The sequence below is a fragment of the Gekko japonicus genome, unplaced genomic scaffold (assembly GCF_001447785.1).
Source record: "Gekko japonicus isolate JY-2015 unplaced genomic scaffold, Gekko_japonicus_V1.1 scaffold81, whole genome shotgun sequence".
Taxonomy (NCBI): domain Eukaryota; kingdom Metazoa; phylum Chordata; class Lepidosauria; order Squamata; family Gekkonidae; genus Gekko; species Gekko japonicus.
The window spans coordinates 618,157-643,369 of record NW_015162476.1 but is presented as its reverse complement, the minus strand read 5'-3'; the positions used below and the strand labels follow the sequence as shown (position 1 = coordinate 643,369).

Genomic DNA, 25,213 nt, shown 5'->3' with positions numbered 1-25,213 from the left:
TAGGTACCACTTCGGTGGGAAGGTAACAACGTTCCGTGCGCCTTGGTGTTTAGTCATGCCGGCCACATGACCACGGAAACGTCTTCGGCTTGAAACGGAGATGAGCACCGCAACCCTAGAGTCGGATTTGACTGGCTTTTGAGCAAGGGAACCTTTACCTTTACTTTTAATATTGGGGCTGGAAAGTGCCATCAAGTCCCAGATGACTTATGGCATTTTCAAGGCAAGGAACAGAGATGGTTTGCCACTGCCTGCCTTTGCATAACAACTCTGGACTTCCTTGGATGTGTCCCATCCAGGGCTATTTTTGGGCAGGAACGGAGTTCCGGCTGGCTCCCAAGTTGACCACGCCCAGCAGGAACTCATTAGCATAATAGGTCACACCCAAGAGCAGAAACTCATTAGGATTGGCTACATTAGGGGTGTGTGGCCTAACATGCAAAGGAGTTCATGCTACAAAAAAGCCCTGGGTTTGGACAACAAACAAGGTAAACAGAATAACAAGCAAAAGGTGGGTGTGGCTGGATAACCACACTTCTGGTAACATGGGGGTGTGGCCTAATGTGGTAATGAGCTGTGCTGTCAGGGGTGTGGACTCATATGCTAATAAGTTCCTGCTGTTGGGTGTGGCCTATTATGCTAATGAGTTCCTGCTGGGCTTTTTCTACAAAAAGAGCCCTGGTCCCAGTACTAACCTGGGACAACCCTGCTTAGCTGCTGAGGTCTGATGAGATTGGGCTAGCCCGGGCCATCCAGGTCAGGGCACCTGTGATATTTGTGTAACTATATCACAGGCAGCAATCATGAATAAGTTATCTGGAATGAATATCTATTCTGTACCTGTGAAAACAAATCCCTTTTAGTGCTTGGAAGATGCCACAAAAGGGGAACCTTAAGACCAGAAGCAGTAAAGAAGAAACAGACGCACACTTGTTTGCACGATAAACTGCTTTGTGCAGAGAGACCATCAGTGTGAGGAGTATTAGCACTCAGTAACTAACTAGGATAAACCTGGTGACTTTCATGTTATGAAATGATGCAAGCCGTGACTGTTGCAAAGCAATCAGCTTCTCCTCGTCTGGCCTCCAGAGAATATTTTGCTATATTCAGGCAGAGTCTTCCATCACAAAAATCACAGGCTCCACCTTCCCATGACCGATTCACATGTGCCAAGGGAAACAAGTGGGACAAACAGAATCATAGAGCAGGGTGTTCGGGTCAAAAAAGCCAAAGAAAAGAACAGAGCAAATGTGACCACCAACACTAATGTTTTCTTTCCCATTCAGTTTCCATTCCGTGGCTCGCGGCCTCTTAAGGGATCTGTTTCACGTGATGTTAAGAGGAGCACTGATCAGCTGCTGGTTTTCATATTAAGAATAAAGGGCGCTGAGAGAGAGGAGGGGTCAGAAGGCAGCTCCCAGGTTAAGAACAAAGAGAGGGATCCCATTCAAGGAGATAACACTTATACACATTTAGAGTGACAGTGTGTTCCCCCCCACCACCTCATGTCCAGGCCTGCTGAGTTGCTCACGCCAGCAGCTGACTTTGGGCCATGTAGAATAGATGGAAGAGGAGATCTAGTTTACTGCTGGAGGAACATATGAGTGCAGGGCTTCTTTAAATCTTCTGAGTTACTGGTGTCCTGGCACCAGAGAAAGGCACTGCTGTTCGCTGCTATTACCCTGACCTGGATAGTCCAGGCTAGCGAGATCTCAGAAGCTAAGCAGGGGTCAGCCCTGGTTAGTAGTTGGATGGGAGACCACCAAGGAATACCGGGGTTGCTATGCAAAGGCAGGCAACGGCAAATCACCTCTGAATGCCTCTTGCTTTGAAAACCCATAAGTTGGCTGTGACTTTACGGCAAAAAAATGGACTGAGCAGAGTGCAGCCTGTTTAGCTCCTGTTCTGTCATAATTCTCTCAACAAGCACAGTCAAAGAATGAAGAGAGGTTGCAGGTAGCTATGATGGTCCAGATCAAAATCTAAAAACAAAGGCCATGTAATACCTTTTCATTAGGACTGACCAAAATGACAGAAAACAGGCTCTTCATTGGACTGGATGTTGTCGTTTGTTTGTTTTTTAAGGTGAGGAGGAAAGAAAAGATGTTTTAGGCCAGGATTTTTAAGGCCTTTACCTGCAAGCATCCTCTGTGAAATGCTGAGCAGGAAGAGAGATTTTAAAAGGTGCTGGTATCAGATTTCACCTTTGGCTTTCTGGAAGCAGCATAAAATGGAAGTCCCCCACCGAGAATATGATTAAAATATGGAATTCACTGCCAGAGGATGCAGTGATGGCCACAGGAATAAATAGCTTTAAAAGGGGATTAGATAGATTAATGGAGGAGAGGTCTACCAGTGCCTACTAGCCATGGTGACTGAGGAGAACCTCCACATTCATAGGCACTAATCCTCTGAATCCCAGAACCAGAAGGCAACATCAGGGGAAGGCCTCGGCCTCTATGCCCTATGGTTGGCCATCCAGAGGACCTGGTTGGCCACTGTGTGAGACAGGATGCTGGACTAGCTTGACTATTGGTCTGATCGAGCAGAGCTCTTCTTATGTTCTACCTCCTCTACATGGATCCTTATGGAGACACACGTCTCTACAAGTTTCTCCTGTAGAAACTAATGCCCTCATTCTTCCACATACATGGCGCTGGCTTATCTGTCCACTTATGATAAGGATAGTATTCTTTAGATAAAGCTTCTCTCTCTACTTTTGATTGCAAGCTGAATGTGAACTGAATCTCCTTGAATAAATTTAAACTTCATTTGCAATATACTACTTGGGAGTTTTAACTCCCTGCAATATACTTCTTGGGAGTTTTAACCACCATGCTCACAGCCACAGAGCCAGCTCTGATACTACTTGTCTTCTGCTTGTGTTTTTATAATATGTAGGGGGAACAAGACTCTTCAATAGTTTCAGGACAGTCAGGAAACAAACTCTGAGGGGTTTTTGTCAGCTTCGTGCATGAAATTCCCATTCAACCACCACAATACTTCTTGCTTTGCTGTCCTTTTTCTTCTGTTTCCAAGTTGTGAGTAGGAAAAGGAACAGTAGACTCCAAAGTGCAAGGTTGTTTTTGGACATACTGTGTCTGCAATTGTCAATGTAGAGCTTTTACTATATGTTTGGGGGGGGGATTTAAACGGCTGCAAATTCCCCTCTTTGCTTATTTAGGCTGGGCACTGGTCCTGTGGTGGTTGGGGTTTTTTCCCACCCCTGCCCCAAGACTTTTATTAGTTTGCAGTTATCCCTCATCTTGAATGCTTCCTTCTCTCTTGCTGGCACCCAAGTCTTCAGATCAGGTCACAGAAACATGGCACCTGCCAAGGCTAAGACCATAACATTAATTTTGCTTGTGAATATCATCTTACTTTTCTACAGGTTACTTGCCCTGAGGCTTTAGCAATGTCTCAACTACATTCCACAGGCCCTCTGAATCCCAGTGCCAGGAGGGTACCATCAGGGAACAACCTTGGCCTTTATGCCCATTTGGCTGGTCCTCCAGAGCAAATGGTTGGCCACTGTGTGAAATAGGATGCTGGACTAGATGGACCACTGGTCTGATCCAGCAGGGCTCTTTTACGTTCAGACTTCTACAGGCCACTGTGGTTCCTAGACACCCTGAAATACCAACTGGGTCATCTCTGGGCTATTCACTGTCCCCACCCTATACCCGTCCAGATATGTCAATTTCTTCTGTTCTATCACGCCCAACATCGTCACTGCCAGCATCAGCCTTGTGGAGAAGCCTGGGCCCTGCCAGGCCAATTATCAGAGCTCCAATTGGTGCCGTGATCAGGATCGCTAAGAAAGCCACTGTCAAAACATCCATGCCATATTGTTCTAATGTTTCCTCTTGATGAGTTCGTGCTGTATCTAAGGCAACTGAGCCAATTGCGGCCTGTGAGAAAACAAAGAAACAATAAAAACCATTGGCTGGCAATATCCAATGAGAGCCATGGGTGGAGTTTGTGAAAGGAAATTTCCTTGCTTACCTTTTCTGCTATGATCCACTGAGACCCCTGAAATGCTGGGCATGGGGTTTAAGGGGTACCTGGGAAAAACACTGGACACAATGTGGGGCTGCAGTGGAAGAAGGGAAATTGGACAGAAATCTCACCCCACCTCTTGAGAAAGAAACAGTGGTTGGATTCAAGCCATCGTTAATAAATCAGATTTTTTTAAATTGTCCAATTCAGAGCCTCCCTAGGTTAGTGTTTGTGGGATAGGGCACTTCTTTATCTGACCGAAGGTGCAGTGTCCCCTTCTGCACAGAAGCCAAATCCCAGGCCCAAGGGAATGAGATCACAAGGTGAGTAAGGGGAAGTTTTAGTGACTTTCATGCTCACACTGGAGTGAGTCAAGTGTGCACAGTTCTTTAGCACTGACTCAGTTTAATTATGGCTTGTGTTGAGAATCAGCTGCTGCCCGTGACCTTACAGAATGCCTCATGTCAACAACATCCTCTTAACCAGGTAACCCATAGTCAGCATTTGACCAGCTCCTTCCCTGACTACAGTATTCTTTTTGTGTGAAAGCCCCCCAAAAGGTGGAGCCCAGGCACTTTTTAGAGACAGTGAAAAGCCTACCACTTGGTGTACAAGGACTGAAACCGATACAGGATTTAAAAAATCATACAAGCAGTTTACATTAAATATTATAATATTTATTGTAACTCTCCTGGGCCTTGCTGCCCCTTCCAAAAGTCCAGCCTCCATGTATTACAGAGGATTCCTTTGGGTGGGTGGGTTTGGGTGTGTGAGAGAGGGATCGGGAGAGAGAGAATTGGCCTTATTTGAGCAGGTAGCCCTAAATGGAACTGTATGGGAGGAACAATACTCTTGGCTCATCAACTAAAGGTAATCTGACCTTTGCCACTACCCTTTGGTTTTTCTAAGAAGAAACATGGAACAGAAACTTAAAATAGATTAGTATTTGACACTTGGAGTCAATGTTAGGGAAGTTGTCATTTGATTTGATTTACTTCTCAGGTGTATCTATGTAACTAGCCTGTTTTATACACTGAGTAATTACTGGTATATACAAATTAAACAGATCCTTGCATTACTTATGGGTGCCAAGGGCACTAAAAGTGGGTTTTGACCTCTCATACTGTTTGTTTGGTTTTTTTAATACCTTGTAGTATCTAAAACAGAAGTTCCTACAATGTAAAATGTTTTAACAACAACAAAAGGTAGATCTTTGTATCCTGATGTGCACCTTTCTCCTCCTCCTGCCACTTCAATACAGGCTGGCGAACCTCTCCAATGACATGCACTGCTGACCAATAATACAACTACATTTCATACAGCTTCCACGGAGCCTCATGACTGTTTGCCTCGACTGACAAATCTCTTAAGAAGATGGTGTGGTCCAGTAGGCAAAAAATCAAGCTGAGATCCAGCAGATGCAAGGTGTTTTTGATTTGATTTACTTCTCAGGTGTATCTATGTAACTAGCCTGTTTTATACACTGAGTAATTACTGGTATATACAAATTAAACAGATCCTTGCATTACTTATGGGTGCCAAGGGCACTAAAAGGGGGTTTTGACTTCTCATACTGTTTGGTTTTTTTAATACCTTGTAGTATCTAAAACAGAAGTTCCTACAATGTAAAATGTTTTAACAACAACAAAAGGTAGATCTTTGTATCCTGATGTGCACCTTTCTCCTCCTCCTGCCCCTTCAATACAGGCTAGCGAAGCCCCTTTGACCTCCCCAATGACATGCACTGCTGACCAATAATACAACTACATTTCATACAGCTTCCATGGAGCCTCATGACTGTTTGCTTTGACTGACAAATCTCTTAAGAAGATGATGTGGTCCAGTAGGCAAAAAATCAAGCTGAGATCCAGCCGATGCAAGCATGGCTGGATGGCAGAGCATCTGTTTTGCATGCAGAAGGTTGCACATTCAGACCCTGGTATCTCCAACTTGGATTAGGTTGTAAATTATGTAAAAAGACCTCCATCCGAGACCCTGGAGAGCTCCTGCCAGTCTGAGTAGACAACCTTGGCTTTGATGGATTAATGTTCCAATTTAGTATAAGGCAGCTTCATGTATTCTTGTGGCAGGGCAAAAGAAAAATACACCAGATACCCACACTGTGCCTCTTTTGTTCTCCCTCTTGAGAAAAATCCCATCTGTCCATATTTGGGATATTCAAACTTGATCTCCTTTGCTGCTCCCTGGGAAGCGACTCCTCTGTTGAGAAAGGCCAAGCGTTCTGGTCCTTCTGCAACACAATGACTGCCTTGATTCCACTCACTGGTCCAGTGCACACAAATGTCCTAACCATGGTTACGAGAATGGCAGTGTGTCATGTAGTATGTCCACATCAGTTCTGTCTATGGTTAATGCTAAACCAGGACTGCTCTCATAATGAGCAGTTGAAACAGAGTTTGAAGTGGGTTTGCAAGCTGGGGCTGTAAGACAATCTGCCTGGCACAGGAGGGGAAAAGCAAGAAACACACGATCCTGCAGTCCTACCCTGAACTCCCAACCCTGGTTAAGAGGTTAAGAGTATTATGCCTCTGCTGGGCAACTGGTTTTCTATTGCTTTGTAACAAAGAAGTGATGAGAAAAGGAGCACAAGCTAAAATATGGGAATTCCTTACCCCCCTGCCCCCAAATTCCTTGCAACAGTCAATGTACTGTCCCCTTTCACCGATGTCTGTACAATGGTATATAAGAAACCACTTGGTTGCAGAAGACACTGGCCTTCTGGAAAAGCATACTCTACCTGAACAGTTGCTTTGGGGATCCATGCCAGTGAAATAAATATTTTCTCCTTCAACTCAAAGCCAGCAAAAGATACCACCAGGAATGTGACAGCAATTCGTACCACTAACGCAATGCTTAGTGTGGCTACACAGAGTCCTGCCGTGGAGAAATATACTTTGTTAACAGCTACCAAAAACGCATTCCCAGACTTTCTGTCATTCGGCAGAGCAAACAAAGGTGTGTCCCCCCCCCCATGCATAAGCCACCCCTTCTCATTGGCAGAGCAAACAAAGGTGTCCCCCCCATGCATAAGCCACCCCTTCTCAACAGATATTATTCAGACACAGCAAGTGTGCCATAAACCAATTTTGCAAAAGAGAACCTCACTGGTGTAAGCTACTTGTTTAAGGAACCAGAAGTTTATTTGGTTACACATGATAATAACAATACCAGTGTGCCATCGAGTTGCAACCGGCTCAGGGTGACCCCAGGTCCATGAGGTTTTCAAGGCAAGGAATGAGCAGAGGTAATTTGCCATCGACTTCCTCTGCATAGAAGCCACCGTGTTCTTTAGTGGTCTCCCATCCAAGTACAAGCCAGAGTAGATCTTGCTTAGCTTCCAAGATCTGATAAGATCAGGGTAAGCTGGGCTATTCAGGTTACTTACACTTAGTTACATACTGATACTTATTTCTAAATGTATATCCTGAAATATACATATTTTTTGCAACTAAATCCTGAATAATCAAGAGTAACCCTCTATTTATTTCATTTATTTATTTAATTAATTCAATGTATACCCCGCCCTCCCCGCAAACAGGCTCTGAACTTCGGTGGCAATATTTATTAGTTAAAATATGTATAGCCTACCTTTCCTCTTGGCTCAAGATAGTTCTTATTATCCTTCATTGCATCAACCCTAAGAAGTCACTCTCAGTATCTGAAGAAGTGAGCAGTGACTCACGAAAGCTCACACCGTACCACCAGTTTTGTTTGTCTCTAAGGTGCTACTGGACTCTTACTCTTTTCTACTGCTACAGACAGACTGACATGGCTACCCATCTTGAACTCTCAGTATCAGACCACCATCTGAATTTGGCAATAATACTGACCACCTTCCAGGGTTGTTGCATAGATTACAACACAATAAATGTGTGTAAAGCCCTTTGAGTTCTATATACGTTAATTCCTTTCTCCCTTTGGTCTTAGGAAACACATGGCCCGAAAAAAACACTTCACTGGTACACCTCAGGGGGGAAAAAGTCAGCCACAGTTTGAATCACCTCTAATGTTTTGTAAGGAAACTTACCAACCGTTTCCGGTTTGAGAGAGAAGACAGATATTTCAGCTCCAATTAAACCAAAAAGAAAAGGTTGAAAAATCTCCCAGGCAACTCCAATAATCTTTTCTACCTCTTTCTGCAGGACAAAGAGCAAAAATGCGCAGTGTTACAAACTATGCTTGCCTGTTGCTCACTTGAGTCTTTGCCCTCATGATGGAAAGACTCCATGGCCTGTGTAAAAACCAATCCATTTCAAGGCAGCATACATGAATTTAGATATTACTCGGTTCAATCAAAATATGGCTCACTTGCCATCCCATGATGGGAACACTCCATGGCCTGTGTAAAAACCAATCAATTTCAAGGCAGCGTACATGAATTTAGATATTACTCAGTTCAATCAAAATATGGCTCACTTGCCATCAGAAACCTCATTCTTCTGTGACGCAAAAGGCATCAATATCTTTCAAATAGTCCAAAGCCTAAAGGAATTGTGATGGCTTTCTTTTTTATATACTATTCTATTCCTTCAAGAAGCCCAAGCTGATGTTCTTTATTTCTGCCATCCCACATTTTATCTTCACGGAGTTGTGAAGCAGGTCAGGCTGAGAGAGCAAGGCTGTCATTCTTTTTATACAAGAAAAGCTAGAAGAGTTGAAACCATTTTTTAAAAAACGGGCTGTATCCAACCACGCGGTCAGGCAGGTTTGTGTCACTCAGTTTTCATAAAAGGAATGGAGAGTTCTGCTGATTCCCTCTCCTGTGGCAATCCACTGAGCCCCCTGAAATTTTGTTCCTGGGGATCAGCTGGAGTCTGATTCAGGAACTGGTAGAAATTGCCACCCTCCTTTAAAGAAAACGGAAGTGCCCTTACATCTTCTTAATATATTTCGATACAGGCCTCCGTTTTGATATGTTGTTCAAATACATAACTGTGTATTTACCCCGCTTTCAGCCTGCTTACCACAACTCACTGGTCCCAATCAAATTGTACACTTAAAGCATGACCCTCAATGTGGATTCACATCTTCATCAGATGTAGATTTTCATCGGCTAATTCAATGGCACCAGAATGGAAACCACAGTGCAGACGACCCCAATCTCCATCAGTTGTGCATGTGCCAAAGTCTGCTTCCGTACATGGATCTCCTGTGCCAGATCAGGGCAGCTGGTTCTTAAGCTCCTTTCACACATGTGGGATGATGCATTTTCAATGCACTTTTGCAATCATTTGCAAAACTGCACAGAAAGGGCATTATTCAACATGTGTGAAAGCAGCCTAAAACGACTGGTACTACTGTACAGCAATTCTGCTGGCACTTAAATCTATTTCACCCTACTTGGTTCTTCAGAACCAAAGTGACGTCTCAGCTGCACGCTGATTGAACACTCACCTTCTCATTAGACCATGAAAGACCAGCCAGGAATGTTTTGGAATGCCAAGACAATGGTGCAGAGCCCTCCAGATCCAGGGAAGCCCAAGTTTACAGTGCTAAAAATAGCAAACACAGACAGGCCTACCAGAAAGAATGCTCTCTTCCATACAACTGATGCCTAGGACCAGAGAAGAAAATAAAAAAGTATTACTGAAGCTTTAAAAAACAAACAAAATGACTATATTTTAACATTACCCTGAAATGATGGAATCACTGTGCCATTATAAAATCTGTATGGACTACGAACATGTGCTTGCCCTCGAATACTACTTACATGGTTCAAGATGCAACAGCCCGGATGTTGACTTGAATGTGATGGTGAGAACTATTATTCCAGTGCTGAAATAAGTCCATTGGTTACCATTAAGCTACTAGCTGCATGTTAAGGTTTCAACTCCTACTTTGGAAATCCTCCATTCCCGGGTACCAGAATATTTAGGGATCACATCTGCCGTTATAAACCCTACTGCATGGATAAGCCCCACCAAACTGCCCCACTCAGTAGGGGGAAAAATTAGAGGGAACATTGCTTGTAGCTATCCTGAGTTTGTGCCTTGTAGTAACAGAGCTGTAACTAAAGAGTCTGCATACTTCCTTACTCACTGCTTTGCCACTTGGCATGCTAACGAAATACACCCCTGTATTGTCAATCTTGGGCAACATTAAGAGACCGCGAGGGGTGGATCTTACCCAAGGTGGTGGTCATTGCTCCCTCTAAGCTGTGGAGTTTTGTGAGCAGAAATTCTACTTTGTGAGCTACTGGCATTAAAGTTGTGAGTGAGCAATTTGGCTGCTGCATAGATTAGTTTGCTCTGGAGCCATCTTTCCTGAGCTAAGAGAAAAAGGTGCGAGCTGGAGGCTAAAAAACTGTGAGCTAGCTCACACTAACTCTGCTTAGAGGGAACACTGGTGGTGGTATGCTATCAGAAAGGAGGGACAATTAGCGACTTTCTTCCCCAGCTTTCTGACTGGGCTGCAAGCTGGCAGGAGAAGTCTAGGTAGGAAGTACCCTTGCATTTACGTGCCGGTAAATGGAAACAATCTTGTGAGGTGAATTTAGCAAATGCAGTTGGGGAACTGACCTAGATGAACACAGCCTTCCTCCCCATCATCCCGTCCTTTTCAGGCCTCCCAAGAAAAGAGTCTGTCTTTTTCAATATGCAGTATTCTCAGCACTGCATGCTTCTGACATCAAAACGATGGCCAAAATACATTCCAATAAATCTAGAAAACAAAGACTACTTGTATAACACTCTTGAGAGGATCTCGGTATTAACATATCTTTGTTAATTCTGACCCTTACAAACCAATCTCTAAAACAACTGTCACAACCAAAAATGGACCTCAATCTTTAATACTGCTGTGAAGTCAATATATTTCCTCTTCTACAACTAAAACACCTAAAGCTTGAAGGGCTATAAAGGAAGGCGGGGCGGGGAGACAGTGATCTTCATAAATGCCACACCACAGAAGATAATGAAATGCGATGGCTTCATATCCTTGCAAATTAATGTACTGAAAAATTATTCTGACACTCTCTAGAGAGCTGGATTATATTTTCATTTTTCAGTCAAGATCATGCTAGAGTTTCAGATTCACCATGCCTCACTCTGCATACTTAAGAAATACTTCTCATAATATAGCTTCTTTACCTGATCCTTGCTTGGAAAGTACCGTACAAAAATTCCTAGAAAGCCACCAGCTGCTACTCCAATTGCAACCTCCAAGAAACCACGGAGGACACTGAAAAGGGTGGAGCCTGTTTGAACATATCAGGAGAAGAGGATGAAAATGGATTTCCAGACAGTCTTTCTACTAATGCTTCATTAGCCTACAGGTTTTTCCCCCCTAACCAGGAAATACATCCAAAATATTGTCCAATAATGAGCCAAAGCGGTTGTTGCCAAACTACAACTTAAAAAGGACAAAAATGGTCTTCTGCTTTAACTCCTTGATGGCGAGGTGGGATGAGCCTCCTAGCAGCCTCCTTGGAGTTTAACCCATCGTGCAGACCAGACTACAGATCCAGAGGGCCATATTTTTGAATCCTTTCCCACATCATCGTTGACTTCCTGCATGTCATCAACTAGCATACAACAGAGAAAAGTCTACAACGTGTCTCATCAGGTTGAAGGAGTAATAAGCACACCTGTGGAGAAAGCGATCCCTAAGCAGGTGTTGAAACCTGTGATGGCCAAGATGTCATCAAAGCTGCCAGCAGCCATAAGCAATGTTGGGACGCCCTTGTCCACACCGTAGCCTCCTGCTTGCAAGATCAGCATGGAGGGAACCACAACAGCAGGGGAAACAGCCCCTAGAACAAATCTGAGAGAATGCAGCATCAGACATCAGTTCATCAATGGAATGCCCCCACCCCCCAGTAACAGTCCTGGTCAAAGCTCCCTCTAAGCTCCAAAGTCTTCTGAGCAAGAATCCTACTTTGTGAGCTACTGGCATTAAAGTTGTGAGCGAGTGATTTGGCTACTGCATAAATAAGTTTGCTCTGGAGCCATGCTTTTTGAGCTAAGACAAAAATGTGTTCGCCGGAGGCTGAAAAACTGTGAGCTGGCTCACACTAACTCAGCTTAGAGGGAACACTGGTCCTCCTGGTGCGCAATTTTCTTTTTAAGGGCATTGTGTCTTTCCTGTGAACAGGAAAACACAGCGTGCACAGCAATTGGGTTTTGTCTGCTACATTTTAACAATGCACTCATGGAGGGAAACAAAAATCAACAGCTAAACAATACGAAATATTGCAGTGCGCGCACTTTTGTGTGACAGTATTAATTAAAAGGGGAAAGGCAACCTAAGTGAGAGGAACAGAAATGCAGTTCATAAGCAAGCAAGTAAGAGAAAGCAGTGGTACCTCTTACCCTAAAAGGAATCCCCACGTCCATGGCAGGTGCATCAGAAAGTGAGACACGACCGCTGCTATACATGCTTCAGTGACACAAGGCCCAAAGCTCAGTCGTATACAGACCGCCTTTAATTTTTTCAGAGCCTGCAAGATAAGCCACTTTAAGAAACACTTGTTTTTTTTAGTGCCAGGTAACAGAATACCCTCAAGGATTTACTGGACTCTGCTCAGCTTTCCTAACAGGGTACAGATGCTTGGATCCAATAGACGTAAATTTGGTTTATATGCTGGATTCATCTCAGTGCTTTCGCAGGATTTAGCAAATGTTCCACATGATGGGGGTGGAGGCAAGGAAGAGATAGAGAATTATAGCCTGAACTTTATCCAATAAGCATATGGGCTTTGAAACGGTGCTGGAATGGATGATGTCCCACTATGGCTCAGAAATACTGCCTTCTGAACCTGGCTCAGAAATAGTTCGAATGAAAGAACTCCAGTGAGACTAAAGACCATAATTCCAGAAAATCAGTTCCGCATATGGAGACAGGCTTCCATACACAGAGCAGTTACTTTCTTCAAGCAAAGGGTACAAGGACCAGCTCTGGGTTGTATCTCTCCAAACTGCATTGTTTCTGATTTTGTGATCCTAATTTTATTGAACTGTCTGTTGGATGTCTCACTGTATTTGACTGCACTGTGTATACTGCACCTTGAGTCTCAGCAAGAAGGTCAGGCTATAAAGTAAATAAATAAATATCGAAATCCTGTGCATAACGTAGCCCACCACTGCATGGATATGGGTTCTAGCCTCACTTTACTCCCAACATGCTAGCTTTGTAATGTACAGTTTTTGCAGAGAGATGAGGAGTTGTTCATTAAATTATAGCATCTCCATCTGTAATCTGATGTGGTACAGCTCAGACATGGCTTTAGAATGGGTGAGAACTAGCCCTGTGTTTAATCCATCTGAGAATTCTCTGCCCTAGTAGAAATGTTTTGCAGTGGTGAAGCAAGGACCATTTGATACTGTACCTCTGGGTCAAGACCAAGGCCAGCACGGGCCAGGATAATAGCGAGGGCAATACTTCTTAGGGCAGCTGACCACTTCACCTCTATCTGGATTAGGTCACTGACGGAGGGGATATTTCGAAGGAGAAATCCTACAAGCAACATTCCTAAAAGAAATAGAGAAAAGCACCTTGATGGCTATATATGTAGAGAAGTCAGAGACACCAGCAGAAGGTGTTCTAAACCTGAACTAGAGTGGACCCATTTTGTCACTGGAAAAGCAATGCCAAAAAACCCCAACCCCAGTGCAAAATAACACAGCAGAAAGAAGCTGGTATGAACTTTGAGTCAGTTCTCAAAACAAGCTGACAGTCTGTTGATGGACTAGCTTGGAGTAGTACCACTGAAATGTTTATGATATGAAGAACAGAAGTACAAGATAAGGTTGTACCTGCAGGGGAAGTATCATGATATGAAGGACGCCTCAACCTGGACTTTCAAGCCATGGAGGAATGCCAAGAGTGGCCTAGAAGGGCCCCAAGAAAATTCGGTTTGTGTGGGGGGAGTGCTTTGCTTAGACTGAGGGGTGTGAGTCCAATATAAAACCCAGAGGCAACAGCATGCATCAAGAGAGAAGGAAAGAGAGCAATTAAGGCACAGAGTAGATTTGTGAGAAGACAGAGGACAATGATGTAATTTTCATGATGCACTTATTAGGATACTGCATCAGGCCGGCATAAGTCACTAACAGCATGTTTGAACAAACTGGAGGGTACTGCCATACTTGTAACAAGGTCACCATCTAATAAACTGAATAACTTGCAAATCTCAATTGTGCTGTTTTCTTCATTCATTTGGGACCCTCCCTGGGGTACTAATAGATCTCAAGGACTCCCCTGATCCCTTGGAATAAATTCTCTTAGGCTGATTTCGCACTACAGCTGCCTCGCTGTTGCGCCGCCATTTGCCCCAGTTCTATTGGTCAATTTCACACTTGAAGCTGCGTGGCTGATTTTGACCCACGGCTTCGCCCGATTTCCCCCGCAGTTTCATGATCCTGTTTTTTGAGGATCAACGAAACTGCAGAGGAAATTGGGCGAAGCCACAGGTCAAAATCAGCCACGCAGCTTCGGGTGTGAAATTGACCAATAGAACCGGGGCAAACGGCGGCGCAACAGCGAGGCAGCTCTAGTGCGAAATGAGCCTTAGTCTCTAAAGTACCATTCATTGGGCTCCTGTTTTATTTTCATCCTGACTACAGTTTTGCCTGGGATAACCTATACTGGAGGCTTCCTGAAGAGATACGAAAGGCTCCTTCACTGCCATTTTCTTACAGCCTGTGCAAGATGGTCTTTTTCACAGGGTACTTGTGTGCTGAGTTTGTACTCTGCTGACAAGTGCTTTTAAATTTTTAGGCTGGCACCATTTTTCAGGTAATGTGGCTAATTTTCCTGTCCTTGTTTACGGTAAAACGGCAACAGCTAAAGGTAAGACTACCTTTTATCATCATCGTATTAGCCAAAGCAGCAACCACTGTCTTTCTGCTCAATTTGTGTCTCAGTAAATTATGCATGACCAACTTTAATTCTGGGACACTTCACCCTGGAACAGCTGCTGTAAGAGAAGAACAATGGAGAGGAAAAAATTGAGGCCTAGTTAACGAAGGCCTGGCGGGATCTGGTCCATGTGGTTGCGAAGAGTCGGACTCGACTGTGCGACTGAACAACAAGTTAATGAAGCACTGGCATGTCACCATTCTCTGGCTGCAGACTCTTCTTCAGTCTCCTGCTTCTCCATAGGGCTTCCAAATAAATCTGCTACTATATTTCCTCAAAGATGACCACTACTTTATCAGGCTGTAACCAGCACTTCAAGTGTAACAGAGTAGTCCCATCAGGTTCTGGTCCCTCCATACAAAAGCCAGATGGAAACGTCCCCTGCAGAAACTCAGCACTCTTCCTTGGCTTGAGCAAGAGTATGCAGCATATCCTTGGGAGTCACTTCCTGAGGTAAAGCCTTTCTTCGCATCAAGCTTGTCTCTAAAGATGCCAAGTAGACCTCTGAATCTTTTAGTGGTGCCCTGAGCTTGGCAAGTTTGTTTGGAAAGATATGTCCATTACTCCATTCTGGCTTTCTATGTGAAAGTAAGAATCTGTATAGGAATTTGCATTCTGGTCTGGCTGTGGAAGGGATAAACAGACTTCAGCCCAAGAGGCTGGACATAGTGACTACTGAGTGGACACTCTCAAGCACTATAATTATGATGATATCCTGGGACCAATGTTCCCTCTAAGCTGAGTTAGTGTGAGCTAGCTCACAGTTTTTTAGCCTCCAGCTCACACATTTTCGTCTTCGCTCAGGAAGGATGGCTCCAGAGCAGACTCATTTATGCAGTAGCCAAACTGCTCGCTCACAACTTTAATGCCAGTAGCTCACAAAGTAGAATTTTTGCTCACAGGGCTCCACAGCTGGAGAGCTGCTGCCAATCTGAGTAGACAATATTGACCTTGATAGACCAATTCAGCATATGGCAGCTTCACGAGTGTTTGTGTGACCCCTTTCTTTGTTTTATGGGTCCACCTACTACTTTCTATGAGGACCAACCAAAATATCACAAAACAGTATGCAGGCTTTTGAGTTCTCCAGGACTCTTCATCAAGCAAGGATGTTGGGAGAGGGAAGAGACACAGAAGAGAAAATACATTATTTTAGGGCACAGAGGAAAAGCCTGAAATCCACAGCCTGTAACTGTCAAATGTGACACAGAATGTTTTGCAGATTCACCATGCCCAGAAACAATTCATTTTTTCCCCTTACCTCTTTGCCCCAATTTGTACATTGGCTGTTTAAAAATGGAGAATCCTGCCTGACAAAGAGCTGTGAAAAACTTGAAAGATCACATCATGTTTTGAGATATTTTGATTGCCCCAGCTGTTGCTTTTGTGGTTTTCCTGCAGATCAACAGAGCAACCTACAAACTGTATGCAAAGCAAATTGTTTGGTTGTCAGCAGCCTTGAATGGAGGAAGGGCGGAGCGTGCACCTTTAAGAAAATAAAATAAGAGATAGACAAAGAATAATAACCCTCCCTTTACAGATGTTGACTTGTCCTTCTTATCATGTTACGTTCATACTATTATGCTCTATCACTCTGTATTCCTTTTCTTATGCTTCACACTGAACCTTCCTGGATCAGACTTTGTTTGGTGACCTTGTGTGCCTCTCTGTAACTAAACCCCATGAGAGGTTTGAAGCTGCAACCTTTCTCATCATTCGTGAAGCGTCAACACCCACATCCCTTCCAATATTTCATGCAGGGATTCACATCTGAAAGATTTTACAAGAGGCATTTCTCTGCCACAACTTACCTCCCTTCCCCACTCCTGTCATTTCGTTATAAATGTTCTGTATAAAATTTCCATTTCATATGCACCTGAAAAAGTGAGACTTGACTCACAAATGCATATGCTGGCATAAGCTTGGTTAGTATTAAAGGTACCACTTGATTTCTGTTGTTTGCTACAGGAGACTAATATGGTTATCCTTCTGAATAAGCTGCCTAGGTGGCCCTGATGAGGGCAGAAATGTAGGATATACATTCTATAAGTAAGAAAATAACATAAATATATATGTCACAAACACAGCCTGATCTGCTTGGGTCTCTTGGGAAGGGGATGTTTTAGCTGTCAATCTGCTCAAGAATTTCTAGCTGATAAACCATCTGTCTTTTAATCAACCAGTTAATAAAGCTTAGACATATCTGCAGATTCGCAGAGCCTCAATATGCAGTGCTTTTCTTAAGACATTGAAAGATCTCTGTAAACTAAGCTTAATACGAAATAGCTACCGTTCATGCTTAAGAGACAATGTTCAACCTGAAGCAGAGTTATACCTTTCAAAATCCACTGAAGCAAGAAGGCTATAACTCTGCTTAGGACTGAACTGTAGCTTTCTTTAAATATTTTTTTATTTGCTGTTATAGGAAGATACAGAGTTTAACTCCCAAGATATGTATGCCTTTAATATGCTGGCCAGGAAGTAAATGCTGTAATGAAAATGGTCTCTCGTCAGTTAATCAACTAAAATTTAGTTGATTACTAAAATTTTATTAACCCATCAAATATTTACAGCTCTAATTTTAGCCAGTGGGTCATAATCAGACCATGGAAGAACTCCCTTCTTTCAAAAAGCCGTCTATGTCATGATACGAAGTTATGCACCCATCTGACATTGAGATACTTACCAAGAAGAGGAGGAAGTGGAGGCAGGCCTGGTAATTTAATCAGCCCCATCAATTTACCACCAATGACAGCAAAAAAGAAGAGGAACAAAATTGCAAAGAGGTTCCCACCAGGAAGACACTCTTGTCCTGTAATAGACCAGACCACGGTCCAGATCAGCACCACAGCTACTCCTAGAAGAAGACAGGGGTTTAAAAAAAAGAAAGAAGCATCATAGAACATTTCTTAGATGTCAGTACCTTTGTAGAAGTTTCATTTTTAATGGATGGAACAAAAATTGTGCTCACAGCATCAGTGCCATTTTAAGTTGTCCCAGTGGCTTCTTTTCCTTCCCTTCTTTCCTCAAGTGCTCACTTTCAGTGCCACCAAGTTATCTAATACTATCCCAATTGCTCGTTAACAATGGTTGCACATAGGTGAGCAGGATTCACACTGCAGACCAGCACAGTAGCTATGCTGGAATCTGAACGGGGTATAGGGAGATATTGGTGGTCACATCATACATTATTTAGGTTTCAGAGAGGTCGGTACTTTGGAATTGCTCATGCGCTTCCTGGTAAGCCATGGATGGGCGTTGGAAAGCATAGGTGGAAAACCTGGATCTAACTGGAGGATATTCCAGTTATGGAAATTCATGAATGCTAACGAGCGTTTATACTTACTCCTCTCTACTGTGTGCAAAATGATCTGTTCTCAATTTCACATGACAATTCATCTTATGATCATGGTCATTTAGCTAGTTATAATGTGATGCAGAGATTCACACTGAATCATGCTGTCTCAAGATGTTCCATGAATGAGAGGCATCTCATGATGCTCTTTGACAGGAAAATGTTGCAGACTGCCTTTGGCTGCCACTGTATGAACAGGCCAGTGCTTCTGAAGTGATGCCACTGCAACTTGGCAATTTAAAAAAAATGTTTTAAATTAACTGGAGCTGAAAACTTCCATCATGAGCACTGATCAGATCCACACCTACTTAACATCGACAAAGCAGCTATATCTTATATCTCTTGACCATTGAGTTTCCTCACCTGCCTTCCGGCAAGATTGGCAGGAAATAACAATGGTAAAACTTCTGAGGGGTATTTGAGTGAATAATCAAAAGTAAAACTGGAAAGCTCTATGAGGAAACTCGGGATGGGTACAAACCAAGAAACAAACCACATTCTGAGCATGAACCAGGCCGGTTCATGGTTCGTTTCGAACCAATTCATTTGGTCGCATCATTTCCGAATCCAAAAACAAACCCCCTTTTTTCCATGGAAGTTCATGTGGTTCATTAGAGCGGTTTGTTCTCCAGACAGCCTGGCGCTGATTCAATCAATTCCTAGGCAATGCTGGAGGTGGACTTGTGGAGAGCCCTAGAAACACCCATAGCAGTTGTCCATAGCTTGATCGGCAGCTCTGGGAACCAACCGTGGAGCTCCCATTCTGCTCTATGGGAGCATACTGTATATATACCACACCCTGACTCAGCTGCTTTCACTTTGCAGCAGGAAGAGAGAAGAGTTAGTCCTCATGTGAGAGTGAGTTAGGAAGAATTGCTTGCTGTGTGGCTGATTTAAGAAGATGCTATGGCTGAGCTTTCCTGGGGGCACCTGCTTTGGGAGGCTATAACTCAGACATCCCAAATCCAATCTTCACCAAACTTGGCAGGCAGGTGGAGGAGAGCTTGCTGAAGGCTACCTGTGAGTTTGACATCTCTAACTCATGAGGGGACTGTTCTACCGCCTCCCACACTCCCAAACCATGAACTGGTTTGGGAAACGGGAAAAGTTCATGAAAGCTTGTGGTTCATGTAATCAAATGAACCACCACAAACTACCATTTTCCCAGTTTGTGCCCATCCCTAGAGGAAGCATTCCTAACTCTTGGGAGAGCGTTACCAACATGGTCTGTGCAATAAATGTGCTTGGACTGGACTCTTTCCCCAGCACTGTTTTTGAGCCAGGTTCCTTAGTTATTTCTATGTTAGGCATGGATCTTACTGATATCCGTGGCTCATGTTTTTGATATTATACTTTGGCAGAGGAGAAAGCCTCTCTCTCTCTCCATGTGTTATTGGTCATAGCCCAGTTACAACACAGATCAGAAATACGATCTCACTAAAATCCTTTTTTTGCAGTTCACTTATGGGTGAGAACATTAAGACCCATCTTAAGAGCTCACAATTTTGATTAAAACAAAAGAAAAGCCAATGAATTGAAGGTCAGACAGAACAAAACAAATGGGATACTAGGAGTTTCTTATTACTTGCAGAAAGATTTTAAGGGGAATGGGTAAGGCCCCAGAGACGCTTTTTATTAACCACATTTATACCCCTGGTTTTGTTTGATAAAAGCACAGAGTGACTTATATATGGTTCCAGGCAGTCTCCTTCTAGGCATATCACATGGCCAAACCTATATAGCTTTATCTGAACTATATATGTTCCTACAGTCTGTTTTCTGGGCCACAAAAAGCAGCAGACGCTACATCTTTCCTGGTGACTCTAAGGGACAGTATTCCATTCCCACTTTGGACCCCAAGTGTGGTTTCCACATTCTGGAAGTGAATCAGATGTCAGCTGAAGTCAACACGACCCAACAAATTAGGGGCTCTTTTCATCACAAACTCCAATGCTGCTATTTCTTGCATTGGGTGGAATTTATAATTCTATCAAGCACCATTAAACTGTGAGTAATTCAAGACAGCCAATAAAGCCACTATGAAGAACAATGTGGCACTAAAATAAAGCCTCCCAGAGAGCCAGTTTGGGGTAGTGGTTAAGTGTGCGGACTCTAATCCGGGAGAACCGGGTTTGATTCCCCACTCCTCCACTTGCACCTGCTGATGTGACCTTGGGTCAGTCACAAGCTCTGGCACAGCTGTTCCTGAAAGAGCAGTTTGTGCCAAGAGTTCGCTCAGCCCCACCCACCTCACAGGGTGTCGGTTGTGGGGAGGGGAAGGGAAAGGAGTTTGTAAGCCGCTCTGAGACTCCAAGTGAAGGGCGGGGTATAAATCAAATCTCTTCTTCTTCTTCTTCTTCTTCTGGTTAGGCTAACTGCTCTGGATTGCAGTTCTGGTTGGGCTAACTGCTCCGGATTGCAAAATGAGGAGAGAGGAACCAAACTGGCCATTTTGGCTGACCAAAATACATCCCAATTCAACTTGGCACAACACAGTTTGTGCAGGTCGGTTTTGGACTGTGACCTGTTCTGAACCAAAGGGTGTGGTTTCTTTATCCTTATCCTTTCTTATACATACCGTATGTTATCGTTCTGGCAAGTATTCCTTGTGGAGGACAGGCGCATATCTGGTTCAGTCTGCCCGGTGCCTTTGATTCAGCCATGGGTTCTTGAGGTTGCTGCCCTGAGTTGTTCAGCAGAGCGGTTGTTTCTGTCTGTGTGTTACCATCAACAGCTTTGGAATCTGCAAGACTGGCCTCCTGAATTAGAACAAACAGATCATTTTGTTGGTCTCTGCTGAGATGCCAGATATCTCAGGTTGCACTCCTATGCATATTTACTGGGAACTAAGTGAGCTCAATGGCACCGATTTCTGAGTAAATACTTATATGGTGGACCATAAAATGAATTAAATACTGCAGTGTAAATGATCATAGAAGTCACAAAAAGAAAGCTAAAAGCAATGAGTAATGACACAGAGCTTTTTTTGCACTTACATTTCAATGCCCGGGAGCCTCAAGGTTTGTTTAATAAAGACAAAAAGGAAAAATGTCGAGTCTTCAAGGTGATACAGATTTTTTAAAAAACACACAGATGGCATCTGCAGAAGTCTTAAGCAAATGCAGAACCTCTTCCCCTAACCAGCAACTCCATTCTGCACCAACCATCACATTCAGGAGGAACAAATGAACCAAATTCTTTTCTCTACCTCCAAGCAATACAAATCTGATTATCTGGTGCTGGGGCCAAACTGTGTGTGTGTGTGTGTGTGTGGGAGTAGATATTTCTACCGCCTCTGCAAGAATGTCTTAGTGGCATCTGGCTGCTCACTGTCAGGAGCAGAATTTGGGACTAGATGGACCCATAGAACAGAATGTGGATCCAGAAAGTTATTTTCTCATATGCTCATGGAAGTTTGCTGCACGGTTGCATGGACCAAGATAATAAAGACTCCACTGCTGAACCTGGCAAAGGTAGGCAAAAGGCTAGAAATGAAAGCTGGGAACCAGTGTACTGTTGGTACACACATGGGTTTACAGTATCACATACATATGCTTATGGTAATCTTTCAACAGTCCTGTAAGGCAGGCCAGGATTATCTGAGAGCAGGGTTGCCATTCTCCAGTTGGGGGGCAGGGGATCTCCCAGTTTTGTGGGCTCCTGGCCACCCCTCGCCATATGTCCAGTGGGAAGAAACTCCCCTCCCAAACAGTGAGGTTGCCAGAAATAAACCCAATGTGCCTACATCACCCGAAAGTGATGTAGGCACGCTGGTGACATGCCGGGGTGGGGTGGGGGGACACTCTGGTGTTTGGGCAAAACTCTATGGTTTGAGGCTGATTTTACAGTACAGTTTTGCCCAAAAACCAGAGCGTTGCCCCCGACGTGCCTATGTCACTTCCAGATGACATAGGGACGTTGCAAGACATCACTTCCAGCTCCCGGAATGTCCCTCCATCCCCCTGCCAGCATTTCTGATGGTAGCCAAACCCAAAAGACAGACCTCCTCTGAGATGCAGGGGCTTGCCTAAGGCTGCTAGTGAGTTTGCTGCCGAGATGAGATTGGAATCAGCAAATCTTCCTGATCACACCTTAGCTGCTGTGCTACACCAAATTCCTGGCAGAGACAGAGAGGGTGTAATTCTGTGAGGGCTTGCAAAGCACCTTTCAGTCCTTGTGAGACCACTCTGACCATTTCGAAACTAAAGGTAGCTCCAGGACTGCCACATCCTGTTCTACTTTTTTTAAAATATATATTTTTAGTTCTACTAACTCTGTTAAACCACCTGTTTGGTAGTCAGGCGTTGGCCAGTGTGACAGCTGGAATCCACCAGGGTTAGCACAATGGATGCCAACATTGTACAGTGCCTTCAGTCTAGCTTTCTATCCTAACTCCTCAGAGGCACTCATTTCACCAGCTTAATTATTGACCCATTTTCAGAAAAATCTGATGAAGAATGGCCAAATAATATCGGTTTTTTTAGAATTTTACTCTGAAATAAAGCCTCACATGTTTAGAACCATCTCCGCATCCCAAAACGTACCTTCAATTTTTCCTTTTGCCAGTGTAGATTCTGTCAAAAATGTAATGATGTCGCCCTTCACTGGTTCGGTGAAAGTTTGTGGTGAGGTTTTAAAGCTCTGAAGTTTCAAAGTTCCCATTTTTAATCAATGATTTACCTGAGGGAAAGTTATTCAGCACGTGTCTGTATGACAAAGTGAGGCTCCCTGGGCTGAGTGTCCTCCCAAACGAAAGATGGCCGCCACCTGACTAAGCAGGCTTGCAGCAAGAAACAGAGGTAGGAAACTTGTGGAAAGGCAGGAAAACGGGGGGAGAGAGCAGGGGCAACATCCTGAGTGTGTCACACACAGAGAGGGGAGTTCTACATTGGTCCAGTCATCTCTGAGTTGCTCTGTATGAGTGTGAGAGAAAAACTGCATGATCAAATAACCTCTGTCTCTGTTCTCTATCTGTATAATGCAAAATGTTTTGTACATTCTTAATACTTTTGTTATATTACCTGCAAGTGCTTTAATATCATTTTCATGTTCATTTGATTTGCAGTCTCTGGTAACAGCAGACTACACTGTTGTAAGCAATACTTTCTCAATTTTAGTTCTCTCTGCTTTGGGATAACAAAAGTGGATTACACTATAGGCTTAGCAACTTCCGGAGAAACTATTAAGATAAGAAGTACCTGGTGGATGAGTGCCAAACTACATGTCACATTTCCTCACGTCCTCCCTAGTCTACCACACTGACTTTCAGCAAGACACGGGCTCCAAGTAGGGTTGCCAACTCCAGCTTGGGGAGATCCTGGAGATTTGAGGGTGGAGCCCAGGGAGGGTAGAGTCTGGGGCCAGGACCGGGAGGGACCACAGTGGGGTAAGCAGGAAAGTGATGCAATAGAATCCACCCTCCAAAGCTGCCATTTCCTTCAGACCTCTTCTGGAGGTCCATTGTTATTCCAGGAGATCTTCAAGGAGGTTTGTAGCTCTACTTCCAAGCTTGAAATTCAACTGCCATGTGCACAAGGCCTGATCTGAATGAGAACTGTGACAGCTTAAGCCTCCCCCCCCAATGCTGTTTTCTTGACATGTAACAGCCCCAAGAAGCTGTTATCTGCCCCATGAAATGGAAGTTTCTCCAATGGGACAAGCAGCAGCTCCCTGAGTTAATTTCAGGTCAAGAAAATAGTGTGGGGCTGGTGGCTCTTCAAGTTGCTGAAATCAGGTCTGCGTGTCCCTGGAAACTGAGTTCCAAGCATGGCATATGTCTGACTGAAAGTCCTCGTGGTGGACCCAGAGAGGATCTGAAGGAAATGCATTGTATAGTAACATCCTAAAGTAATGTACCTGAAGTTCTTTCACGTTCTGAAACTACGATATAAATGTGATCTGTTGACCCACCACCTTGCCAATATAGAGATTTGAGGGAGAGCCTTGATGTGGTTTGTCTCAGAGGGTGGCATTAGGGGAGAGGGTGTCACTGCAATACACTTTGGTATGTGGTGTCCCCCAAGTGGCAGTCCTCTCCCCAATGCTATTTAACATCTTTATGCGCCCCCTCGCCCAGCTGGTGTGGAGCTTTGAACTGGGATGCCATCAGTACACTGACAACACCCAGCTACATCTGTTGATGAATGCTGGCCAGGGGATTGGAGGCCATGGTTTGTTAGAGAATGAACTTGATATTTGACTTATGGACTTATATTTATTGCTACACACAATGGACTGTGCACACACACACACATAGGCTCAGAGAAATGTACACTCTAAGTCACCTGTTGTGATGCAACACATAGAAGGTGCCTGCACAAGTCTTACACGTGAATAAGGTTTAAGCTACACAGTTACCAGCCTGGTGAAGAAGCACACACACCTCCATTATTGTGAGCAGTTAAGAAACAACAGCTTTGAGAAGAGACAGCCCCCATTGCAGATGTAGTTGTGATCACGTACAACACATTCATGCTTTGTTCCTGCATTGGTATTTCCTGCCAAATGGACATTTGGTTTACAATAGGATGGCCAGCTTTATCAACACTTCAATGAAGCATCCTGGCTTCCGGTTTGGCTCCCGCGAATGGCGGACGCATCCTCGGGTCGCTCCCGAGGGCGTCTCGCCTGCCCGCGGTGGAGGAGGGAATCCGCGCGAGCAGAGACCCAAACAAGCCCCTCAGAAAGAGAGGGGCTCGGATCCAGGGCGCGTTAGGGTGCACTAGGGGGGAGTCTCTTTCCCGGCCGAACGGTCGGAGATCGAGACTCTCGCCATGCCCTGCCCCAATGGACCTTGCTGCGTGAGCGACCCCGTATGGGGTTTAGCGGAGCCACCAGACGTCACCGAGTGATAAAGCGAACAACTGATGAAATGAAAAAAGAAAAGATCGGCTAAACTGTGAGTTGTCAAATGCGAAGAAAAAGAATTAAGAGCGCTCCCCCCCCCAGCGGAAAAGACGAGGAGGTAAACCCTCTAACTTC

At 44.1% G+C, this 25,213-nt stretch overlaps 1 protein-coding gene across 1 annotated transcript; it reads right to left on the bottom strand.

The window, feature by feature from the left end:
- Positions 1 to 3,677: 3,677 nt before the first annotated feature.
- Positions 3,678 to 20,895, bottom strand: LOC107105751 (mitochondrial sodium/hydrogen exchanger 9B2-like). The gene is given in 11 exon segments (XM_015405766.1): positions 3,678 to 3,911; positions 6,758 to 6,894; positions 8,048 to 8,156; positions 9,415 to 9,456; positions 9,458 to 9,574; positions 11,109 to 11,215; positions 11,606 to 11,781; positions 12,330 to 12,457; positions 13,346 to 13,488; positions 17,564 to 17,734; positions 20,811 to 20,895. Coding segments are annotated over 11 exon segments (1,449 nt in total).
- Positions 20,896 to 25,213: the final 4,318 nt, after the last annotated feature.